Source organism: Acanthopagrus latus, chromosome 19 (assembly GCF_904848185.1).
Source record: "Acanthopagrus latus isolate v.2019 chromosome 19, fAcaLat1.1, whole genome shotgun sequence".
In the NCBI taxonomy this organism is placed as follows: Eukaryota; Metazoa; Chordata; class Actinopteri; order Spariformes; family Sparidae; genus Acanthopagrus; species Acanthopagrus latus.
The window spans coordinates 10,238,423-10,260,094 of record NC_051057.1 but is presented as its reverse complement, the minus strand read 5'-3'; the positions used below and the strand labels follow the sequence as shown (position 1 = coordinate 10,260,094).

The following is a 21,672-nucleotide window of genomic DNA, read 5'->3' as shown; positions in this document are numbered from 1 at the left end:
GTCTAATAAAATGACCTCTCTTTGTGTGTGTGTGTGTGTGTGTGTGTGTGTGTTAAAGGGAGCCTTTAAGACAACAGCGCCCTTCAACCAGAATGAGATGTTCAGTCCCCCGCAGAGAGCATGCATCTGCTCTGATAATAGTTTTGTACTTTGATCACTCTGAGGAGCCAGACCGTCATGAAAGTCATGAAAAGTTACCTTCTCATTATAGAGTATTTGAAAGTCAATTTGAAAAAGGGCCCGGCTGTCTGTGACCGACAATCAGATCACTGGATCCAAAGTCCCCTGCTGCAGTTAAATAACCACAGCATGCACTCAGTAACACCAGAGAAAAGTTACTGTCCTACTGGATGCATTGCTAGATCTGCTGTAGTTTCGTCGTAGCCACGGCTTGGATTTTTACCACATTATTCACACTATTCCCGACTAATATCGTGGCGGTTAAAATGTATTAACAAGATGAATGTTAAAGTGACTCAGTCAAGTGAAAAAAAGGCTGTTACATTTCAGCATTAAAATGTAAGATTTTTTTGAGTACTTCTGAATGTGTATAAACTTCATCCACATTTCTAAGGCGACACATAAAGAAAGCACTGAATCACAAAAAAAAAAAAAATGAAAAAATGAGAAGGCACAAAATAATGTTGTGTATTTGCAGTAAAATATAATGAAATAAAACCTGAAATACGACACTGTGGTGGGCAGGTGCACGCTAATGATAAAGTGAAACAACTGTAATGTCGACTAGATTATGGACATGTGAGAAGTCAAGTCAGGGGATATCTGTGTCAAAACATGTCAGACTGATACGCTGTAAAGCTCCAGCAGGGCAGAACAGTGTGTGTCTGGGGTTTGGGACTTCCTCCACTGTGTCCAAGGACTGTGTTTGGCTTGCAACCTGTTCATCAATAAAGATTCAATCTTCTTCTGAGTGTTTATTTTCCTGTGTTGAGAGAATCCATACATGATAACACTGCCCTCTAGTGGCTAATGTAAGGCTGTTACGGTAATGACAAAAACTCATGCTGCTCTCTTTTTCTTTTACATAACTGGTTAACTGTGACGAAAATGAAATCACTGCTGACCATTTTCAGGCTTGCGCTCCTCCACTCAGCGCTTCCACACATATCTGCGGGCAGGAAATGTGAGCAGCTGGAATGCAAGCCAATTATTGAAACATTCAAAACATCCAAAAAACACCTCCACTGACTGAAAGTTGAACTTGTTAACTGAAATCAGGGAGCAAACTGTGCCACTGTTTGACAAAACTGAACTGGTTACAGTGTGTAGCCATGGAAGTTTTGTCTGTTGTCAGCCGAAGCATTTCACTGTAAGCTTAATATACTTTACTCTTCTGGACAACTTGGAAAATGAATACACCTTGTGAAAACAATGTAACCATGTAAAGTGGGCATAGAGACTTTGTGTTAGGAGGTGCTTTATTGCTCCTGGTGACTTGACAAGTGTTGTAAAATAGAAAAGGAGCCAGAGTCAGTGCAAATATGAAACTGTAGCCATTAATGACATTGTAATGATTAGATGTTGAGGTCATGGCAGCATGAAGAAATCCACACCTAAAACAACAAAGGCTGATTGAAGGAGCGAGACAAGTCAGAGCCCGAATGACGGCCGTCACGTGAGTTAATTTGGCATTTATTGTAAAGAACAAATGTAAATGTAAATGACAAATATTTGCTCTTCTCCATTACATTCATAGAATGTCACTTAACACTCCACCGACTCACATCGCTCCACCATACAACATTCAGAACAGAAACACCAACAGCAGTTTAACTATCTGACAGCAGCAGTGCGCGCTCTCCGTTACCTCAGCATCTGCGTTGTTGTATGTCTGCCTCTTTTGGATTAATAAATTAAAGACAATGGTACGCATATAATGCAGAATGCTCGTACTGTGGCAAACTGTGTTGATTAGTATTCAAGTATTCCCTTACCGATTATTTCTGTGCTGGATATTATACTATTATCTGCCTTGTGATGTTGTCACCACATCGTCGTCAACATCATCATCATCTGCGGGTTACATTATGTGGCATAGTACAAGAATAACGTTTATGTAGTAAACATTATGTACATGTACTAAGAAAAAGAAAACGGAGAACAAAATCTACCTTGCAAATGTATATGCTTTTTTTTTTTTGTTTACAGTGCAATCCCCATGCAATACCACATGCAATTATAGAGGGTGCATGAAGAAGAATATTGACCATGCATGACCTTGTCACACAGAGCCTCCCCCCTGGTTCTACCAGAAGTGGCCTGCCGTCCTGAGACCCTCACATGATTTCCATTTAACTCCAGTGAAATATTACATCAATACAATATAACATCCTGACTCTTTTCTAAGGTGTGAGAGAGTGATATCCACATGTAATGTAGATGACATGCGCCCATGTCAAGTCTGCCCTGTGTCAAGCATCCTGCCTGCAGTCCAAGGTGTGGCTGAAAGCAACCTTTCACTCTGACCAGAACACACTGGGCTGAGCAGTGACTAGCCACGGCATAAATGCGAACAGAGTCCGTCTAAACCATCAAATCAAGTTGGCACTGTTGTATGCAAATGCTCATGGGTTTAAAAATGGAAGTAATGGCTTAAGCACCGGCACAAACACATAAATCTTTGACATTTTAAAGCCATAACAAAAACAAAAGCACTAAAATCAACCAGCCTTAGAAAGCCTCTCGCTTTTACATTTGAAACTGATCTATCACAGAGGCCAAACTACCACGTTAGACAGGCATCAGACATGGAAAAAAACACACTAAGTAAATCACCAAATAATGACACATTTTTCAGTACAGTGAGGAGTTTCAACAAAATATTCACTGTGCAATCATTTGTTTGTTTTTCTTTAAAAAGGCAACAGAATCAAACGCTGAACATAGAAAGGCGCACCCTCACAAACTAGCCATCCCCCGTTTCCGTTTCATAAATCATTTGACAGAAGCTTTTGATGTACAGCTCAGAAAGGTACATTTAGAATGAAAATTCAAGTACATGTTTCATAAACCATAAATGAATCGTGACTTGACTAAATTTGATCAAGTGATATATTTGTCTTTAAAAACCTCTGAACGTTTAGATCAACGTGACTGCGTTGCCATGTCCGCAGCATCCTCACATCCGTCTGATGAATAAATATGGGAGAGCGCTCCGTTTACCAGCTGGCTGGAAATCAAACGTAATATGAGACGGAATCTGTCACAAAGTTCTGAAACAGGTAGAGTGTTTCGAACAGATATTCAACTATTACCATCTGAAACACTGATTATTATCTTTGATTTGACATGAGGCTCAAACCTGCAGGAACACGCCCGTTCTGTTTTCAGAATGAAAGCACTCAAAACGTGTGCTGAATTGAACTGCCTGGCTAAAATTCCTTCACTGAAAACACACATAGCAGCATGAAGCTGGTTGGCAAACGTTGCCCAGGGGTAATATTCGACAGTTTGTGACTGAAAAGAAATGGAGATATCGTGGATATTCTTTGAACCCAAGGTCAACAGCTCTCCCACCGACCCTGTATAAATACACATTTCAAAGCAGCTGCTCTTTCTCCGCACTCTGGATCGGAAAGGTTTTCCTATGACGACTTCAGGTCGCTTTCACCCCTGAACATGCATTGCACAATGTGAAATAAATATAATGCTGGCTCCCATCAAACAGCATCAACAAGACATCTCTGACAATTTTCCCCATCCTGTGAGATATCAGGCTGTATACACATCAACTTACGAGGGGACTTAAAAAGCTATTGCCATCTGTCGCCTTGATATTTCTGTGAGGAAAATTGACGTTCTTGCATTGTTTAATCGCAGCGGACACACAGCATTGACATTCAGTTTCCCTTTTAGCGTGTCTAAGGTACTCTGTACACAAGTCTCCTTTTCATTAAAGACAGTTCAATAGTTTGTATCTGTATGAATCTATTTTGCCTCGACGCCAGCAAGACAAAAGAAAAAGGACTACATACAGCGTACTGATGCCCGTTCAACCCTACGTTACCTAAGTTAATCATTCAAATGCAAAGTAAACCAAGAATCGCAATATTCTGATTAAAGTCTCAAAAGGCTGGCTTTTTAAATGAACCTCTTAACTGAATGACAGTGGGTGAGTGTTGAACTGATTTATCTGCACTTGTTCGTCTCTGTGATTGCACTTAACGTAATCTCCTCTTCTGTCAATCAATCCCTGCAAATTATAACTCAAGATCTACTGAGGAAAAAGAGACCCTCTCCTCAACAGGCATGTGACAATGATTTTATGGCACTGACCATCAATGAATCACTGAATGCTTTCGAGGTCTTTGCTGCGTCACCCACGTCATATTTCATCACGTTTCATTCCAGGACCCAGTCGACAGTAATAATAGAATAAAAAAACATTTCAAAGTCTTTTGTTGAGCACTACGTACGTAAAGAAAGGTAAACTTTTTGACAATTTGTGGTTGGGCTAACAGTCCATTGTCCCAGGACGACCTCTTTTGTGTAGTGATAAATTGTTCGAGAGAAAAATAACTGGCCATGCACACAGAGTATTGCTAAGAGGTCATTTCATGGCTTAGGCATGGCCTGTTAAACAGTCCATCTGTACGTCTCAGTGACTGTGCCCGCGTTCAAAAACAATTTCTCAATTTTCCCTCATTACATTCGGTCCTGTGATATCACTCGTCCCACGTGTGACTGGCGACTGTCCGAGCTGCTGCTCGCCAACGCACTGAGAGTGACATCATGTTGTCTCTGTCGTGGCATTTCCTCACCACTGACACCCTGGTTCCCTTAATCCGTCTTCCCATTCTCCTGAGGTGTGGCGACTTTGCTCCGGCGTGCCGAGCGCAGCACTTTGTAGCAGCCGCGGGCAATCTTATGCATCCACATGATGTTCATGACGTCCAAGCAGATACTGGAGCAGATCCAGGCCACGCGGCCACCCCAGGGTACCAGGTAGAAGGCTTCAGTGCCGTAGACCGCGTACATACGACTGTAGTAGACTGGCATGACAGCGATGCGGACCATGAAAAAAACGACTGCCATGGCAACGCCGTTTGCCATGTTGGGCCGGGAGGACTTGGGGTAGCCCAGTACCTCAAAGAACCAGCTGAAACACAAAACATAGTTAAGAAACAGAGTCTAGCAGCAATAAAGGAAAAGCTGAGGAGAATCATGAGTAACTTGACACTTGAAAGCTGTTACGTGACTGTTCTCTAAGGTGCATTCAACTTCAGCGTTATCAAGATAAATGGCTTAAAATAATCTCCCAGAACCAGTTTAACACAAAGAGAACATGCAACAAGCGGTGGATTCATCACGTGATTAAAATGCCTAACAATCAGCACACATTCTGACATATAATCTTAAGAAATGCTGTAAACTGAGCTGCAACCCTGAATGTAAAGACCCTTAGCCCGGCTCATCCGTAAAGCAGGTACGTACCGCTGGTTCACACATGGTGTAGAAAACTCAGCAAGCAGACGGAAGTTAGCAAAATAAGGCAACATTCCTTGGCCCTGGAAGAACAAGGTAAGAACAGGAAGACCACAAAACATGAAAGGGACAAAAACAAGACACCAAGTCATTTAGATCGGCCTGCTCCTTGGAGTAACTCAGTAACTAAGGTACAGCATGTCTACAATTCAAAGCATCTTCAGACATAACTAAATCACATTTCATTTTTCAAGAAATGCTTTTACAGTGTGGGGAATTCAGGTCTAAAATTAGATTAGGTCCTCACCAAATATAGACCTATTTGGCAGATTTAACAAAAGAGCCCTCTCCTCAAGGGCACACAATTATTCCTTCATGTTTTGTGTGCCAAAATTAGCCCGGCCGTTAATACGACATCGTAATGATTCATTCTCTTCATTTATCGGGGGCAGAGACTCATCCTCACCATGGGAAGAGCATAAAGAGCTGGTGATGTGTAAAAGAGCAGGTGTATTGCCTTAGAACATTTGAGAAGCCATTTGTTCACCTTTAAGGCTTGTTGACACATTTGACTTTAAATCAAAGGGGTTCATCCCGTGGGGGGGCCACTGAACTAATCAGTTGGATTATCTGATATATTGTGTGCTGAAATTTTGGCTTGAGTATTGCACACAACCCTCTTCATACTCTGAAGACCATAGCTATCCACAGGAAACTTAATGAAAACTAAACTTTAGATTTTTTAAGCTTAAGTATTTTGTAACAGAACGAAGTGTGACTATTTACAAAAACCTCAATAAATCCTGCTCGGGGAACCGAGTATCAACCTCAAATGTAATGTGGCTACATGACCTGTAACTCTCAGCGAAAGCACTTTCTGTATAACACAGGTATGTTCAGACTTTATATCTATTCAGGTAACATTTTCAATCTTATGTTGTGACAATGCTGTGATCACAGTTTGGTTAGGTTTAGACAAATAAATTACATCTTGGTAAAGATAGGAAAACTTTGGGCTCCAATTGGAATGTCTTAAAGAAGTCACATTATGTAAATTTCCATGTTCATGTTTTTATTTGGGGGTCCTTGTAGATTAGGTGTCCATACTTTCATTTTCAAGAGGCTCATTATTTTTCCCATATGGTGCATTGCTTCCCAATCTTTTCACACTGTGTCTTGAACACTCCATTTTAGCTGTGGAGTGGGACATCTCATGTCTGTTCAATCTTTGATGAGAGCTGCACACGCACATTACAAGGGCAGGATGTAGCCAATCAGAGGCAGAGTAGGGCGGGGAATGCCAAGCAAGGTGGTGTGATCCAAAGACTTATAATTGATCCAAAACAACACCACTTCAGCTGTATATATTTTATAAAATACATAGATATACATGTTTATATAACACCTGTTACATAGTGATGGACACATGCAAGGGTTGTAAAGGCTTGACACCAAACCAGGCGGTTCAGGCAGAGCAGGAGCAGTGTTTTCTGTGGGAGAGAGTAACTCTCTTTGGCGTGGACTTTGGGCTTTTTCACTTAGCAGACCTTTTACATTCATCGAAATGCTCCGTAACACAGTGCATGACAGGCAAAACCTCAAAAAGCATAATGTGACCTCTTTAAGACATTGTGTAAATGATTATAAACAGGTATAAAGGTGCAAATACGTGGTTTTCTTCCTGTTTAAAAACTATAAACTGCTGAACGTCAGGTGCCCTGATGCAATTTGAACATATGCAGGCTTGCGAATTGCGTAAACTGCCAACATTTTATCCTGGCAACTCCTGACAAGGCAGGCATCTGGTGAGACAGACACTAAATGGCTTTGCCTCACATTAGGTGTCTGAATATTATAGTAAATTGGCAAAAAATATCTTATCTCATCTACCTCATAAAAACAAAACAAAAACACAAGAGGCGACATGCAAAAATGTCCCATAACATGGAGCATTTTTGCAGTTATTAATATAATAATCACTTCACCCAAGTGTTAAGGTAATAATCCCAGATGCATCCTTACAACAGACCATATACACACTATTGCTATCTCACACTTTGAAGAAAACCATACTGTTAGACAATTTACTACAGCAAGGTAATTGAGCAGATACCAACACAGCACAGGCTTATACATACTGTACAACCATACATACATTCAGCCAGCCGCTATTTAAAGGGGCAATCAAAAGCCATGCAGAATAAAAAGCACAGTGTCTAACTGCAAGACCAGTAATTGTTTAGGAGATCGGGGCCTGAACACCATGTTGTTTTGGGTGTGAGATCACCTTCAGAAGGTTTTATCCACCTTGAAGTCGGAGCTAAATCATAGATGCTTCATTAATGTGACTAACAAGAATCAGTAATGCTACCTGGTCAGTTAAACATAAAAACCACCGATAGTAGTTTTGGACCCGGACAGAAGCCACTTTGGAGCCTTTAAGTGATCCTACGACAAGATAAGCAGCCATGGCTTTGTTTCAATTCTGCTTTACAAAACAGCACTTCATTCAGCTAAATACAGTGAAGAGGATCTTAAGACCGGGGCGGAGTGGCAATCAGGACAATTGGGAGTTTTCCCAGTCGGCCAGCCAGACGATGAATTTGCGCGAACTGGTCAACAGATTATTCGTGTCATGGTTACCCTGCACACTATCTTAAGCTTTTCTTTACTATCTTTATCCTATTTTTCTAATTCAGGCGTAACAGATCTTTCATGGTCACAAATTAAAAAAAAGAAAAAAAAGACCTGCGATTTAACTCGTTTGTTTGCTCTTAAATCGACGTAGAATGGAGCAAAGCCTCCTGGGAATGGGAAATGTGTTTATCCAGAGCCTATCGCTCTGCATTTGTCCAGTGAACCGATTGCAGGTCAAGTCTATTTACATAAATGTAGGGGGATAAATGAGTGGCCCCTCTTTTTGAAAGTTGAGGGATTTGCATTGTTGCTTGTTGAATGGAGGGCAAGAAGAGAAAGGAGAAGAAGACGCCGATGCTGGAGGGGGATGCATCAAAGTGCTTGAAAATTAAGGATTTATTCCAAAATCAAGCGTCAACGAGTGCTGCAGGCGATTTGACAGATTTCATATTTCCGTTAAGTAGTTCCCAAATGTGCAGACTTGCCTGGCGTTAGAACAGATGTAGGAATTCCACTTAAAGAAACATGACATCATCTGGGTCTTTATCCAAATTAAAAAAAATAGATTTAATATTTTAAATTGAATTGGCGATACGGTCAGAATTTTCCCGGTGGATTTCTGCACCTGCATTAGACCAAGACGTTTTCAGGACTCCCCATCTTAAACACTGGTGACCTGGCCAGCCTTTGCTAAATCAGCTTTGAACATCAAGCACTCAGACTGAAATAATGATGTCAAAATTGCCATTAGCCAAATGAATTTCAATTAAGTGCACTCTGAATAATAGCCTTACAGAGACTGAGTGCTTGGATGCTTATCTTAATTTTAGGTGCAAAATTAGATAGTTTGACTTGTGTGTTTGAAAACTGATCTTGTGTTTAAGCCCAGACCGTATGAATTCAGAACTGAAGTCAAACCCACAAATTAAGAAACAAATCACAATATTCAACTATATTCCACAATAATTCAAGGTTATTTGGTTAGTGGCCTGACTTTCTTTTTTTACAGCATGTGAGAGCAAGACTTACCGTCAGAGCTGAAACAAGAGCTGGTCATTGTAAAATACTTACTATGTGACACAAACAGGGCACATCTGCATTTCACTGTTTCTACCATGTGATGGGAACCTTACACCTAGCATGAGCATGCTAGTACCCCTAGGAACTGGTAAGTCCATACTGTGACTGGGCATCGTATCTGCTCAGTGCAACACAACAGCAATAGCAGCAGACAAGACAGGAATAAGGAAGTTCCCCATCTAGATCGAGACCTGCTCTGGGTTTTTTTTTTTTTTTTTTGAAAAAAAAAAAAAAAATGACACACAACCCTTTTTTGGTAGTTTTTGCATGACACAACCCGACTTGATGTTGGTAGTTTTTGCATGTAAGGTTTGAAGAAGGGGCTATTTATGTTAAAAGTCAGCAGAGGACACAGAGACAGACAGACAGATATATTAGAAGAAAAGAAAAAAAAAGAAAGAAAAGATGCAACCACGATTGGAAGCATATAAGAAGCAACACTTACGACACTGAGAAGAAAGCATGCATCTAGTATTTACACAGCAGTTATTACATTACGCTTCCATTCTTTTATTTGATTAAGCTATACTTGACGGTTAAAAAACACACACAAGACAGATTACTATTCTGTTATAAAAAAATAATCAGACACTGACTTGTACACTGTTTTCACCATGACATTAGTGACTGACTAATCATTAATCAAAACGTGGCAACAGGCTCATGAAATTAAGCTGATTTGCATTTATATCCTAAATAATAAATCAAATTCTTAATTCGGCTGCGTGCCTCAGTGTTTAATACCAAGTTGGCAGAATTCATTGTGTATTTGACATGAATACCTCCACATAAAACACACTCAACACATTAACTAATAAAGAGACTTTGACAAAATACGACAGAATTTGACTGGGTACAAGACCAAATCAAAATGAAAATGACACCAAGGGTTCGCCAATTTGATCGGTTTCACCTCAAAATGTGATGTGGCTACGTCTTATTCCTACCACGCGAGGGGAGGGAGGGGGGGGCTGGGGGACTAATGAGGAGCAACCATTCTGTTATCCCACATGAAGTTCACATCTAGTCTGAGGAAACAGTCGTGAGTGTCCAGTAACAGTATGGCCTACTTCGTCTCGTTTACCTAACAGTGTTCGATACAGGTGCTTGCTCTGGTTCTCTTGCTGACAGGCTGGATTTACAGTCAGTTATAAACCATAGCTTATTTACAAGGATGTGACACTGCTTTAATCTTGTCCTTTTTTGTTTCAGACACAGAAAGGTGGACCTCGTTAACAAAGCAATGAAGACAGACATAATAATGGATGCCAACATGATTTTGTGTCACATTAAAAAGGAGAAAAAAAAAGAAAAAAAAAACCAAATCCGTAAATCCAGCCAGTAACGGGGGTGTAGATGGGGTAAAATGAAAATTGCTGTTGAACTAAACGTCCAAAGTGCTTTACAGCTGTTTGCCAAGATTGTGTAATAATTTGCCAGAGTATTGGCATATCAGTGGGAAGCATTTAAAAAAAAAAAAAAAATCCAAAATCCAAAATTAGTTTCAGTATGGGGACTCAGAGGCAGAGCAGCGCACACTGTATGTCCTTCAGCATTTTCTTTCTTTATAGAAAATACAGAACATGTGTTGAAGGGAACTCTCCGTACGTTTGCTTAACTAAAATAAATCTGACTTTGAGGACAGTAACAACAGTAAGTCCCATCAACAAGCGCCTGGCTATCTGGCGATGCACCTGGGCTCGTGTGGTTGACATTATCTGAGCAGCTTTGTGTAGTTTTTTTTTTTTTCTCTCGTCGGTCGGGACAAGTGTGAGGAGGAGAAAGAGGAGGCAAAACTAGAATTTGGCACAAAAACAGACAGGTGGAAGGTACTGTAGATAGGCAGGTGAGTAATTAGAACTGTTTGTTGGCATGCACAGTGACAAGAACAAAAGGAACCCTGTCTGTGTAGAAGTGCCAGCATGCACACAGTGGTTACAGTTAGGCATTCAGCTGCGCTAAGCTTGGAGAGGTTCAGCTTACGTCGGATTCACACAACACCGAAGGGGGTCAGTAGAACAAACAGAAAGCACAGAAACTGTAAGGGCAAAGGTGAGGGGGGGAGGGCAGGGGGGTCGTCAGCCAGTACCATCATTGAGCATTCCATGCAAAAAATACCATAGTCATTCATTTCTATAGTAATTATCCACAGATCCTGGCGACCTAGAGGGTTTCAGATCAAACCAAGAGTGAACAGCACTGCCCAAAGACACCGAGTACATACAAAGATAAAGGCCAACTGTATTCTAGCGGTGCAGCAATAAGCAATGAGTCACTAATTTGTTGCGAAATTAGAATGGGGCCATACCACAGGTGATTTTTGCAAAAGTGATACACGACACCAACGCAGCTTTCAAACCTAGAGGCTGAGTTGGCGTCTTCAGCAGGTCGGTGGTGGCGGGGCCTTTGCACGGAAGCTCTAAACCTAAACAACACACTTACTTGGAACCTATGTTAACCATGGTTGTTCCTGCAGCCTTGACCACACCATGGTGACTTTTAAAACAATACGATACTTACACATGTAGATGACGCTGAACCTGGGCAGGCAAACAATGACACCTGCTCGAATGTACAATCTTTTATGGACGCTGATCACTGTAACTCACTAAATGCATCTTCTTTTGCCGCTTTTACTGAGAGCATTCAACCCAAAAAGAGTGGATTTTAAAACACCCATAAGGTTTCCTTCCACGCTGTGTTTGCTGACCTTGCCTTGTGCATATTTACCTCGCCTACAGTATATAGGAGCAGCATGGCTGCGTGGGGACGGTCAAGGACACTTGTTTAAAAAAAAACTCAACTTGACAGGACACAGCTGTTCACCCTTGGTTGTCTCCTTCCCATCTTGCCTGCACGTTCTGCTATTGGACAATAGGGCACTCACCAGTACATAGTAGTAAGCATACAACGCTGCCAGATGGTGAACTACAAAAAACTTGTCGCCTATCGCCTTCCAATAGTAAAATATTAGCAGCAGATCTGGAAAACAAAAGCACAGAGGAAAAGGGAGATAACACGTTATTGCCGCAATCAAAACAATTAAAAGCACAAATAAGAAGGTCAGAGTGTCCTGAATCAAAGTAGTCACCCTAGCATCAAGATAACATGCATGTTCTTTTGGCCTCACTTCCACAAACATCACTTGTGTGTGTGCTTCCCTTACCAGATATGAGGTAGCCTGTTGTGATGGCAACATTAGTCTTCACCAGTGTAGGATCCCCCCTGTTGAAAAATAAATAAAGCACATTTGGTTTGACTGGGTTTGTTTGATTAAATTCTAAAGTCCATTAGTGTAGGTGTTGAAGGTCTCTGACGTCGGCAATGAGAGCTGGGATCAAAAGGGAAACTCAGGCAGGAAGCGGAGCGCGTCCGAGGTAGCGGGGGAATTCACATCCGCGTCAAGATGACGCTCAGGGCCACATGTGCCGAAATGTGTCCCAAAATTGGCCAAATGCACTCGTCACTATCCTCCATCTACCATTTAGCATTTATCATTATCTGCCTTGGAATTAATCCTAAATTAGACTTGTTAGACTGTATACAATGGACCAAAAGCACTCAAAGTAAAAAGGTTAAAAAAAACATGCGTTGTAGCCGAGCTCTCACCAGACGGGGTCTTCATTGACGGCATCGTCGAACAGCAAGATGTGGAGGCAGAAGATTCCCACCAGCAGCGCGTGAAACGTCGACACCGTCCTGAAATGAAAAACAAAAAAACAAACAGCCCGTGACGATCTGTTCCCGTCATGTAACGGCAGATGCTGACACGCGTCAGAGATTTTTCTGTACGATAAGCATGCTAAAAAAGGACTGGAGAACATTTATCTTTATTCATGAAAAGTGCCTTGGAGCCGCTCTGGATTTTTAGCCCTCGCAGTGAATCAACTGATTGCCTGTCAGGGAGGCACACAGATTCAGACCAATTAGACTAAGAGATTAAACACTGCTGAAGGGTCAGGCAGAGCGGCGCAGAGTCCCAGTCAGTCATTAAGGCAGCGAGACAGTCCAACAGTTCTCAGCGATCAGTCAGGAGGACAGAGTGACAGCCACACCGACTGTAAGACTGTTCAAATGGGATCTGTGAAGTCACCGGCCTCGACGGGAAGTTCCCCCACCACCCCCCCGCCCCCCCGCAGCCTGGATCCATCTCCACCAATCATCGGTTTTCATTTGCTCATAAACCATGCGACCATTTCAATTTCACAAGCGCTCTCATGAGTAATAAAAAGGAATATAAGAGAGAATTAAAATGAGTGATTGATGCTAGTTGGACCGGGCTGGATCTCTCCGAACACTCCGCGCCCACTGGACATCCAACGGCCTTCAATCTACGCTAGAGCTTTCACCGTTCCCCGCGGTGCTTAAAGATCACAGCAGCCTGCCTGTCTGTCTGTCTGTCCCTGTCCCCGACGACACAAAACACACACTCCGTCGTTCTGTTCCCGATCTAGTTGTTCTCGCCAATGTCTGCACTATTCCCACAGCAAGCTCGCAGATGACAGCAGATGACACTTGTTGTCTGATCAAACGGTCTAGTCATCGGCACGAACATGGCGGCCCTGAAGAGTCCCCGCTCGTCTGTTCGTTTTGACTGATGAACTGTGATGACAAGACGTAAAGTTGATTAAATGAGACAAGGGTAATGTGACTGTTAAAGGAAGAGGTGAGTTAACTTGACTTTTTATAAGCGTACCGTCGTTGCAGATTGACATGAGAAGTATCCTGCACAAGGCGCAATCAGAGGGGAAGCAAATAAATCGAATCATTTGCTAAAAAACTGTGATATCATCACTGTTACAACTTTAAACTGGGGATCTCTTTTATACTGATCGGACTGTTTGTGCTACATGATGTCAGATGAAACTGTGAACATGAAAAATGATGCCATACTAAAGAGGAACGACCGCAGCCGGCACGAAAATGGGGTCGTGAACAACATGCTGATATGAAGTGGCGACGAAGGCCGACTGTTGCCTCTGTCCCAGACAAAAACCTGCACTTGAACACACCGCAAAGACCACAGCTGATGGCCAACAAACTCATATGTATAATAACTCTCCATGCCACCAGGTAACGATAGTCTGTAGTCGTTATTCGAAGTTTTTTCTTCTTATTAACTGATTTGCTTAACTGAGCTGAGGGATTTCGCTCTCAGACGGGCTCTGGACTACGTTCAATCAAGCCAAAAAGCCACAGACAAGGCCGACAAGGATCCGGACACGCTTCAACAACGAGGGACATAGACGCTCACCTCCAACCCTGACAATGGCGGACAGCCGACTGTCGGCCAGCTGTGTCAGGGCCAGAGAACAACTCCGTATTTTTGTTTATAGATGAACAGTTTTCAGGGGTCGAGGATCTGTAAAAACGGTGTAAAAAAGGTTCTACTATGTTGGTCAGAGACACAGCACTTCTTGTATGTTGAGATGATAAAAAGGCTTGAAAAGAAAAAAACAACAATCCATTCAGTTTCCAGCATGCTGCCGGCATAAACATTGCAAAATACACAGCACAACCGACTAGTGAGTCAGATACTAGTGTCACAGGAAATATGTGGGCCGACTGTCGGCGCGTATCTTTGGAACCAGCTGAAACAATTCCCCTCTGGGCACCACCAGCGTCACACTCGCCGCTGTACATAAGCATGTGGCAAGATTCAGACTCGTCGCGAAGCGCGAGTTCACTTCAGGTCACCTTGAGTTCCATTCCACCTTCTGCTTGTCGCTGAGGCCGAGGAAGCCGGGGCTGATGCGCGTGGACATCCAGGGGCTGACTTTGTGGAAGAGCCACTGGAAGGTGAGGAAGCTGGTCACCGAGATGGCGAGGATAAGCTGGCTGAATGGGTCCATGGCCACCCAACCCCACTGCGAGAGGACGGAGAGAGGGAAGGGAAGAGGTTAGAAAAGAAGACTGGGGAAGTTAACCAACAATCCTGCAAAAACTCAGAACCACATTAACGAAGGCGCACGGACAGATTTATGAACGCATTTTGTGATTTATACACAGATGACTGCACAAAAATACTACTCAATGCACAAAAATATACAGAAATAGTTGTTTTTTATTTGTTGAACCTGCATTTACAAATCTCAGCGCAGTTCTGTGAGGGTTTTCATGAGACTTCCTGCCGCAGCTTGACGCTTTTGTCAACCGATGCATTGACTGAGATGCGACGCGCAAGAAGAGAATTTCATTATCGCACGCCATGCGGTCACACTCAGACGGGTGCCTCGATGCACGCGTTCACAACCTTTCAGCCAATCAAAACGAAGCCCCGGCTAGCTGTCAGCTGCGCTCTGATCCACTGGGCGGACGACTGCGAGGCTAGCCAGCACGATGGCTGAGGAAGGAGGAAAGAGCTACAATGGGCACTTCAAATGTGTTTTTTTATTTAGTCACCCATCATAATTTCCTTTCATTTGAGCCAATCACATGAGCGTGGATTCAGTCTACTCTGCAATTACAACACAAAGTCAAGGATTCCATATTCCCTTGGTATCGCTTGACACTTTCACTTACCGGACCAGCTGGTGTCGTCGCTATCTGGCGTCCTCTGACAGCAACTACGATCCGTCAGGAAGAAACACACCTGCCACCAACGGCTCAGTCAATTTTTAACTCCACTGCTTGAGGGGCGCTACAAATTGCAAGGAGTTTTTTTTTTTTACAAAACCCTGTAAACCTATCACTTCATGGGTCTACACGACAGAGGAAATGAGGCTCATGTGTCAAGTGTGTTTGCCGGGACTAGTCACTGTGGTTTCAGCTCACACAGCTTCTAAAAAAACCACACACACACCTACTTTCCCAGGAAGCTCTGCAGCAAAAACCGTTATCTATCATATCTGTGCTCACCACAGAGACCCAGTCAACTGCAACGGGAGAATGTGCTTTTCCCCCCTCCCTGTGTTTACTTCTGTTAAGTTGGTCCAGTTTGTGCTTGATTTAACGACGACGCTACACGTTGATTTATTGCACAGCTATAATAAAAAGGCGAACATCTCGGTTACTTTTTTCTTTCTATTTTAAGGGGTTGTGGGAGACTGGTGCCACAGCTCCGCCGCTAGAGCATCCCAAACGGGCACAGGTCAGCCCTGTGTTGGAAAACGAAAGTGGAACATGGGCGCGCGGTATGAGGGGTGATCAGTGTGGGATGGCTCGATAAAATCCATTTCATATATGTGCACAATATAATCCCACATCTAGGCCTGTGACGCGTGGCACAGCCCTGTTCCCCAAAAAAAAAAAAAAAAATCCATTTGTCATATCAATATTAATTACGACTGAAAAAGTGAGCGTTCTCTGGGAGGCGGGAGGAGAACCTAAATGATCGGCTCTGTGCGCACGTGGGCACGCTGCCAGTAAATGTATGTCAGAGACAGGGGCTCGCTGCAGCGCACGCCGCTTAACTGTTTTATGAGTTATTTGCATGTCGGCCTGATTTGACTCTGTAAGAGGCCAATTCAGTTCGCTTTAACCGCATATTTACATCTCCAGAGTGACGTGCCGGTCTCCCGGCGCATGCACACAAAAGCTACACAGTCCCCGGAGCTGTGGCCTTGGTGATTTTATACCTTGCCTTTGTTCCTCTGTTGCGCCACAGAAATGCTTGAGGACAGAAACAGCGCACTTCACTGAGGCACTGTAGCCAAGAAAGAGTCACCGGGGAACAAAAAGGCCAATTCTACAGAGTCCTGTCCTGTGATGCATTAGTGGGCAGTGAGCACCACTACTTTAATGTAGCATGCTGAAAGGCAAAAAGACTTTCTGTGAGTGGAGGGACACTCAAAGAGAGTCCATACCATGACTTTGACTGGCGTGATCGCCAGGGGCTGCCTTTAGCCATTCTTACAATGCACAGTGTGGGACTGTTTTAGGTATACACACACACACACACACACACACACACACACATACGTTTGCTTGCTGTTCGAGCCATGACGGACCCTGTTGTCAAGGGCAAATGGTTACAAAGGTCGACTTAAGGATACAGACAGGAAACAGCTGAAGCATAAATGAGAACACTACTGCTCGCATGAAAATCAAGACACTCGTCGAGTTGGGTGCATTTCTTCTTGCAGAATTTCAAACACTTCATAGTAAAACAACACATTTCGGCCACGGTTCTTATGAGTTGTGTAAGTCAAACTGAGGGCTGAATGGGAGGTGACTACACGGGTGTAGGGGAAACCACAGAGCAAGAGGTAGAAGATAACAACCTGCTTACACACTTCCTGGCAAACCTGTTAAGCTTTAAGAAGCCTGGCCATTATAGATCTGTGCTGATAAAAGCGAAACTTTGGCTCCAGCCAAAACGCGTGCTATTATTCTGAAAAAACAAAACAAAACAAAACAAAAAAGCACACAAGACATTTCTCATGAGGCATACAAGCAGATGCCAGCCTGTAAAAAGTAAATCACAATATGGAAAAGGTTGAGCTCTAACTCCAGTGTGATCCAGGGCCCCACTGATTTATCACAGTCCCAGCCACTCAGACAGAGAGCAGCATGTTTGGGCCCGCCTTAAGGATAGGCCTGGTCTTAATATTTTTTTTTTCCCTGGGAAGTGGAGTCCATTTCCACAGAGCCGGGCTAGAAACAGGTTTCTTCCTGGAAGACTGTTTTGAAATCCCATGTTTCCATAGCCAGTGGCGCGTTAGGTTAAAAATGCGCTTGCGTAAAACGGGTGGACCTCTTTTTTGTTGTTGTTGTTGTTTTTGTTTATACGCCGAAGAACGAAACAGACACCCTCCCCGGGGGGAAAAAGAACAACAACAACAACAACAACAAAAACCCCAACAACTTCGCTGTGTGCATCACCGGACAGCGTTTTCAGAGATGCTCCGCCGAGGCAAACATGTCACCGACCGAGCACCAGGAGGAATACGGTGTATCACGGGGCGCGCGCAAGGCCAGTTCACGCCGCAGTGCTTAGCCAGCTGCTGTGAAATGTGTTGAAGGGAGAGGAGAGGAAAGGAAAGGAAAGGGGGAGGGGGTCAAAAAATAAAAAAATAAATAACACTGGCCTGCTCGTGTGTGTGTGTGTGAACGCAGAAGACGATCTAAGCTCCCGGATCGCACTCACCTTATGACTTTCATTAAGATGATTTGCCTCCTCACTCCCTCAGCTGGCTCTGGTTTGCAGGGGTCGCTCGCGACGCCGCGTACGTTGAGCCGGAGCCACGGCCATGTCGAGTCATTTTTGGATAAACAAGAAGACAGCCCGCCTCTTGCTTTGCTTTGCTTTGCTTGCTTGCTTACTCAACACACACACACACACACGCTAACAAGTTGTGGGGGATGCAGCGGGGCTGGAGCTCGGTGCCTGTGCCAGCTGCTTTGCAGCGTTTGCCGTGAATCCCATCCAACGCCGAATAACGTGCATAATTGCAGCGGTGCGGATCGTGCAGCTCGACGCTCGATTACAGGAATGATGGAGAGAGAGAGGGCTGTTGTTGTTGGTGTGTGAGCTCTCTCTCTCTCTCTCTCTCTCTCTCTCTCTCTCTTTCTCTTTCTCTTTCTCTCCCCCCCTCTCTTTCCTATAGGGCTCAAATTACAGCTGAATTCTTAAAGACACACACACAAACTCTCTCTCTCTCTCTCTCTCTCTCTCTCTCTCTCTCTCTCTCTCTCTCTCTCTCACACACACACACACACACACACACACACACACACACACACACACACACACATGCACAGTGGTGGTCTGCCCAAGAACACTCGCCGTGTCTATTTATAGCCGAGGCTTGTTGAACTGATCGGGCTAAATCAGAGAAGATAGCCCAGTGAGCCAGGCACACTGCAGCCCCAACCGGTCTCACAGTCTGTATGAATGAATCTCCCCCGTCCCCTTCTTTGCCTTATTCCCATTTATTATTTGTTTTTGCCATATGTAATATGTGTCTCATACACACGTACACACTCTGCACAGTTTATTCTCCCAGATGCACAAGATTATTAGGCTACTATAAGAAGCTGTGAGTGAGCATCAGAGGCTGTAAACATGCTCACTGGGTTCAGTCAAAGGGATTTAAATAGAACAAATAAGATGGCAGAAATGAAGATATAAATGACAGTAAGTAGCTGCAGCACGGTGCTTGGCCCTTCCTCGGATAGTGCAGTGTCCATCCATGAACACTCCCAGGAGGCAGATGATGGATCAAATGACCAGTGGCTACACTATAAAATTACATCTCCTATAAATCGAATGAGCGAGGCCAGTGTATTTGCAGCACAGAGATGTAAATCATTATGAGCTGATTTGCTCGTGTGCAGACTAAATCTGCGAGGCCTCGTGTAAACCAAAAGTGACTGTTATTGGTCTCTTTCATTGTGGGCAATGTGGGCGCCAGGTTTTGTAAAAGGAAGAAGAATGCGTGGAATGAAAATAAAAAAGGTATCTTTTGTTGTTGGATGTGTCCAACAGTGTTACATGTGTCCAGTGCAGACCGGTGGACTGCTTTTCAAATCCTGGTGCCTACATTTCCCACAAGGCAGCTTAGACAGTGGGTGACATCACTGGAGGTTATATTCATCAGATAACACGCAGCCTTCTCAGGAGCCACAAAAGACTTATACAACTTTGTTTTACTGCCATGACTTGCAGGGTCACTCCCCAACACCTGTGAATACAGTTTAATGTGTAAAACTGGTGGAGTTACCCTTTAACCTTGAGTTCCTCACTCCTGGCATGCATTGCTCTGGCAGCTGTGCAAGCAAGAGTCAACATACAGCACATTGATTGCTTGAAGCATTTGTTGACAGTCTAAACTTCAAAATAAAAGCTTACCATACATAACCATCACATACAATTTAATTCATTACATTTCTTTTTCCCGATACATCCAACTAGTGACTAACTGTACTGGGTCTGTTGAGCTGAGAAAAAGGTTAGTCATGGCCAACAGTGAGAGAGGGGGAGAAACAGGAGCACTGTGACTGTCTGAAGCATTTGTTTGAGACCTCACTGTCATCGGACCAACCAGGAAATCTAGCGTTCACACAAGCAATATAAAGTAGCTGATGCAAATATGATCTTCAGTAAGGGTGTAAGCGAATGAACTCTACGTTCAGTGTGTGGCGGAGGACTCCTAACACGTTTGCACTTGCGAGCCGCACTGGGAAAAGTTGCAACAAACACTCGCTTGTCACTTCGACCGCCCCCCTCCGTGCTATTCTGTGCTCGGAATGCATTCTGGGTAACATGTGAGCTCTTCAGAGCAGTCAGAGGAGGAACCCTCTGCACGGCACGACACGATTTTCAATGAATAAAAACTGCATGAGGTCTATCATTAATGAATTATGAAAGCGTGGTAGTTACAAGTGTTATGCGGATATTATTTGTACGTTGACTTGGATAATCTCTGAGATTTGGGGTCTAATTTCTTTTACGTTTATGTTTGTATTACAAGCGGTCCCTTGTTGTTAATACAACTTTAATTACATTTCGCTGTGGTTTATATGTGGATGTAGCCACGGCTCCCCACCCTTCCTTTCTCAAATACATATTTTATTTACTAAAACCGCAAGGCATGATGGGATTTACCAGCCAGCACAAGAATCCGCCCAATCTGAGGAGGAGTCTTTTTATTTTTATTTTTTTATCGTGTGTCTTTGTCATTCGCGTCATTGAAACATCCAACCGTGTCAGTGAATGACGTTGCACATATACAGTAGCACTGTGCGACAGTTTGCACAGGTTGTACTGTGACATCTGAGGCGGCTGACAGTACTCACTTCTGCCACGCAGCGGCGCCACATCTCCATGTTGTTGTTGTGTTGCCGCACATGTTTACAGGCCTGGCATAGACATATAAAGAAGTGTCTATTACTTCAGGGTCTTTGTGGTTGTACAGCATGTGACAGAATGATTCAAAACACAGACATTATGAAAGGTAAAATATATTTTTATTGTTCATATGGAAATACAAAATTAAGATACATGCATTGGTAATGGCATAAATACAGTAGGATCAACATAAAACAATTATTATATATATATAAAAAAAAGATAAGCTCATGGAGGCCACTGTAACAGTTCATTTTGTTGTAGTAAAACAACCATGTGCTTCTACATTTTAAAAAAAAAACAGATCATTTTGATTTACTGTACTGAACAAAGAGGTCAAAGCAAAGAAAACCACATATACATTATATCGCATAAACACGTAGGTACTTTGGTCAATAAAACAAAACTAAAAACAAGATGATACATGCACTGATCAGTGGACTGAATTATTCAGACGTGGTATGGATATACAAAATAAAAGCAGCTTTAGTGATGGTCAGTACTAAATTAGTGGTAATACGAGCAATACAATGAAAGCTAGTGGACCAAAGCAGCACAATAATCAGTCAGTTTTGGTGACGAAAGGCCTCTTACGTGAGCGTGTGTACCATAGAGTTTTTTTTTCCTCTTGACACCTTAAAAGAAAACTTAATCCTCTTTCTCATAAACCACCAAGGACCACATTAGTGTTCACTCACCACAGACAGACAGTTTGGTAT

The 21,672-nt window shown here is 43.2% G+C and overlaps 1 protein-coding gene across 1 annotated transcript; it reads right to left on the bottom strand.

Annotated features, from left to right (window-relative positions):
- Positions 1-1,635: 1,635 nt before the first annotated feature.
- Positions 1,636-18,664, bottom strand: LOC119008582 (TLC domain-containing protein 4-B-like). The gene is made up of 7 exons (XM_037079042.1): positions 18,251-18,664; positions 14,860-15,029; positions 12,772-12,861; positions 12,329-12,387; positions 12,050-12,144; positions 5,455-5,528; positions 1,636-5,119 (listed from the first exon to the last, which is right to left on the bottom strand). Exons 2-7 carry the CDS (start codon positions 15,012-15,014, stop codon positions 4,801-4,803), a joined length of 792 nt encoding a protein of 263 aa, XP_036934937.1. The 5' UTR covers positions 15,015-15,029; positions 18,251-18,664; the 3' UTR covers positions 1,636-4,800.
- Positions 18,665-21,672: the final 3,008 nt, after the last annotated feature.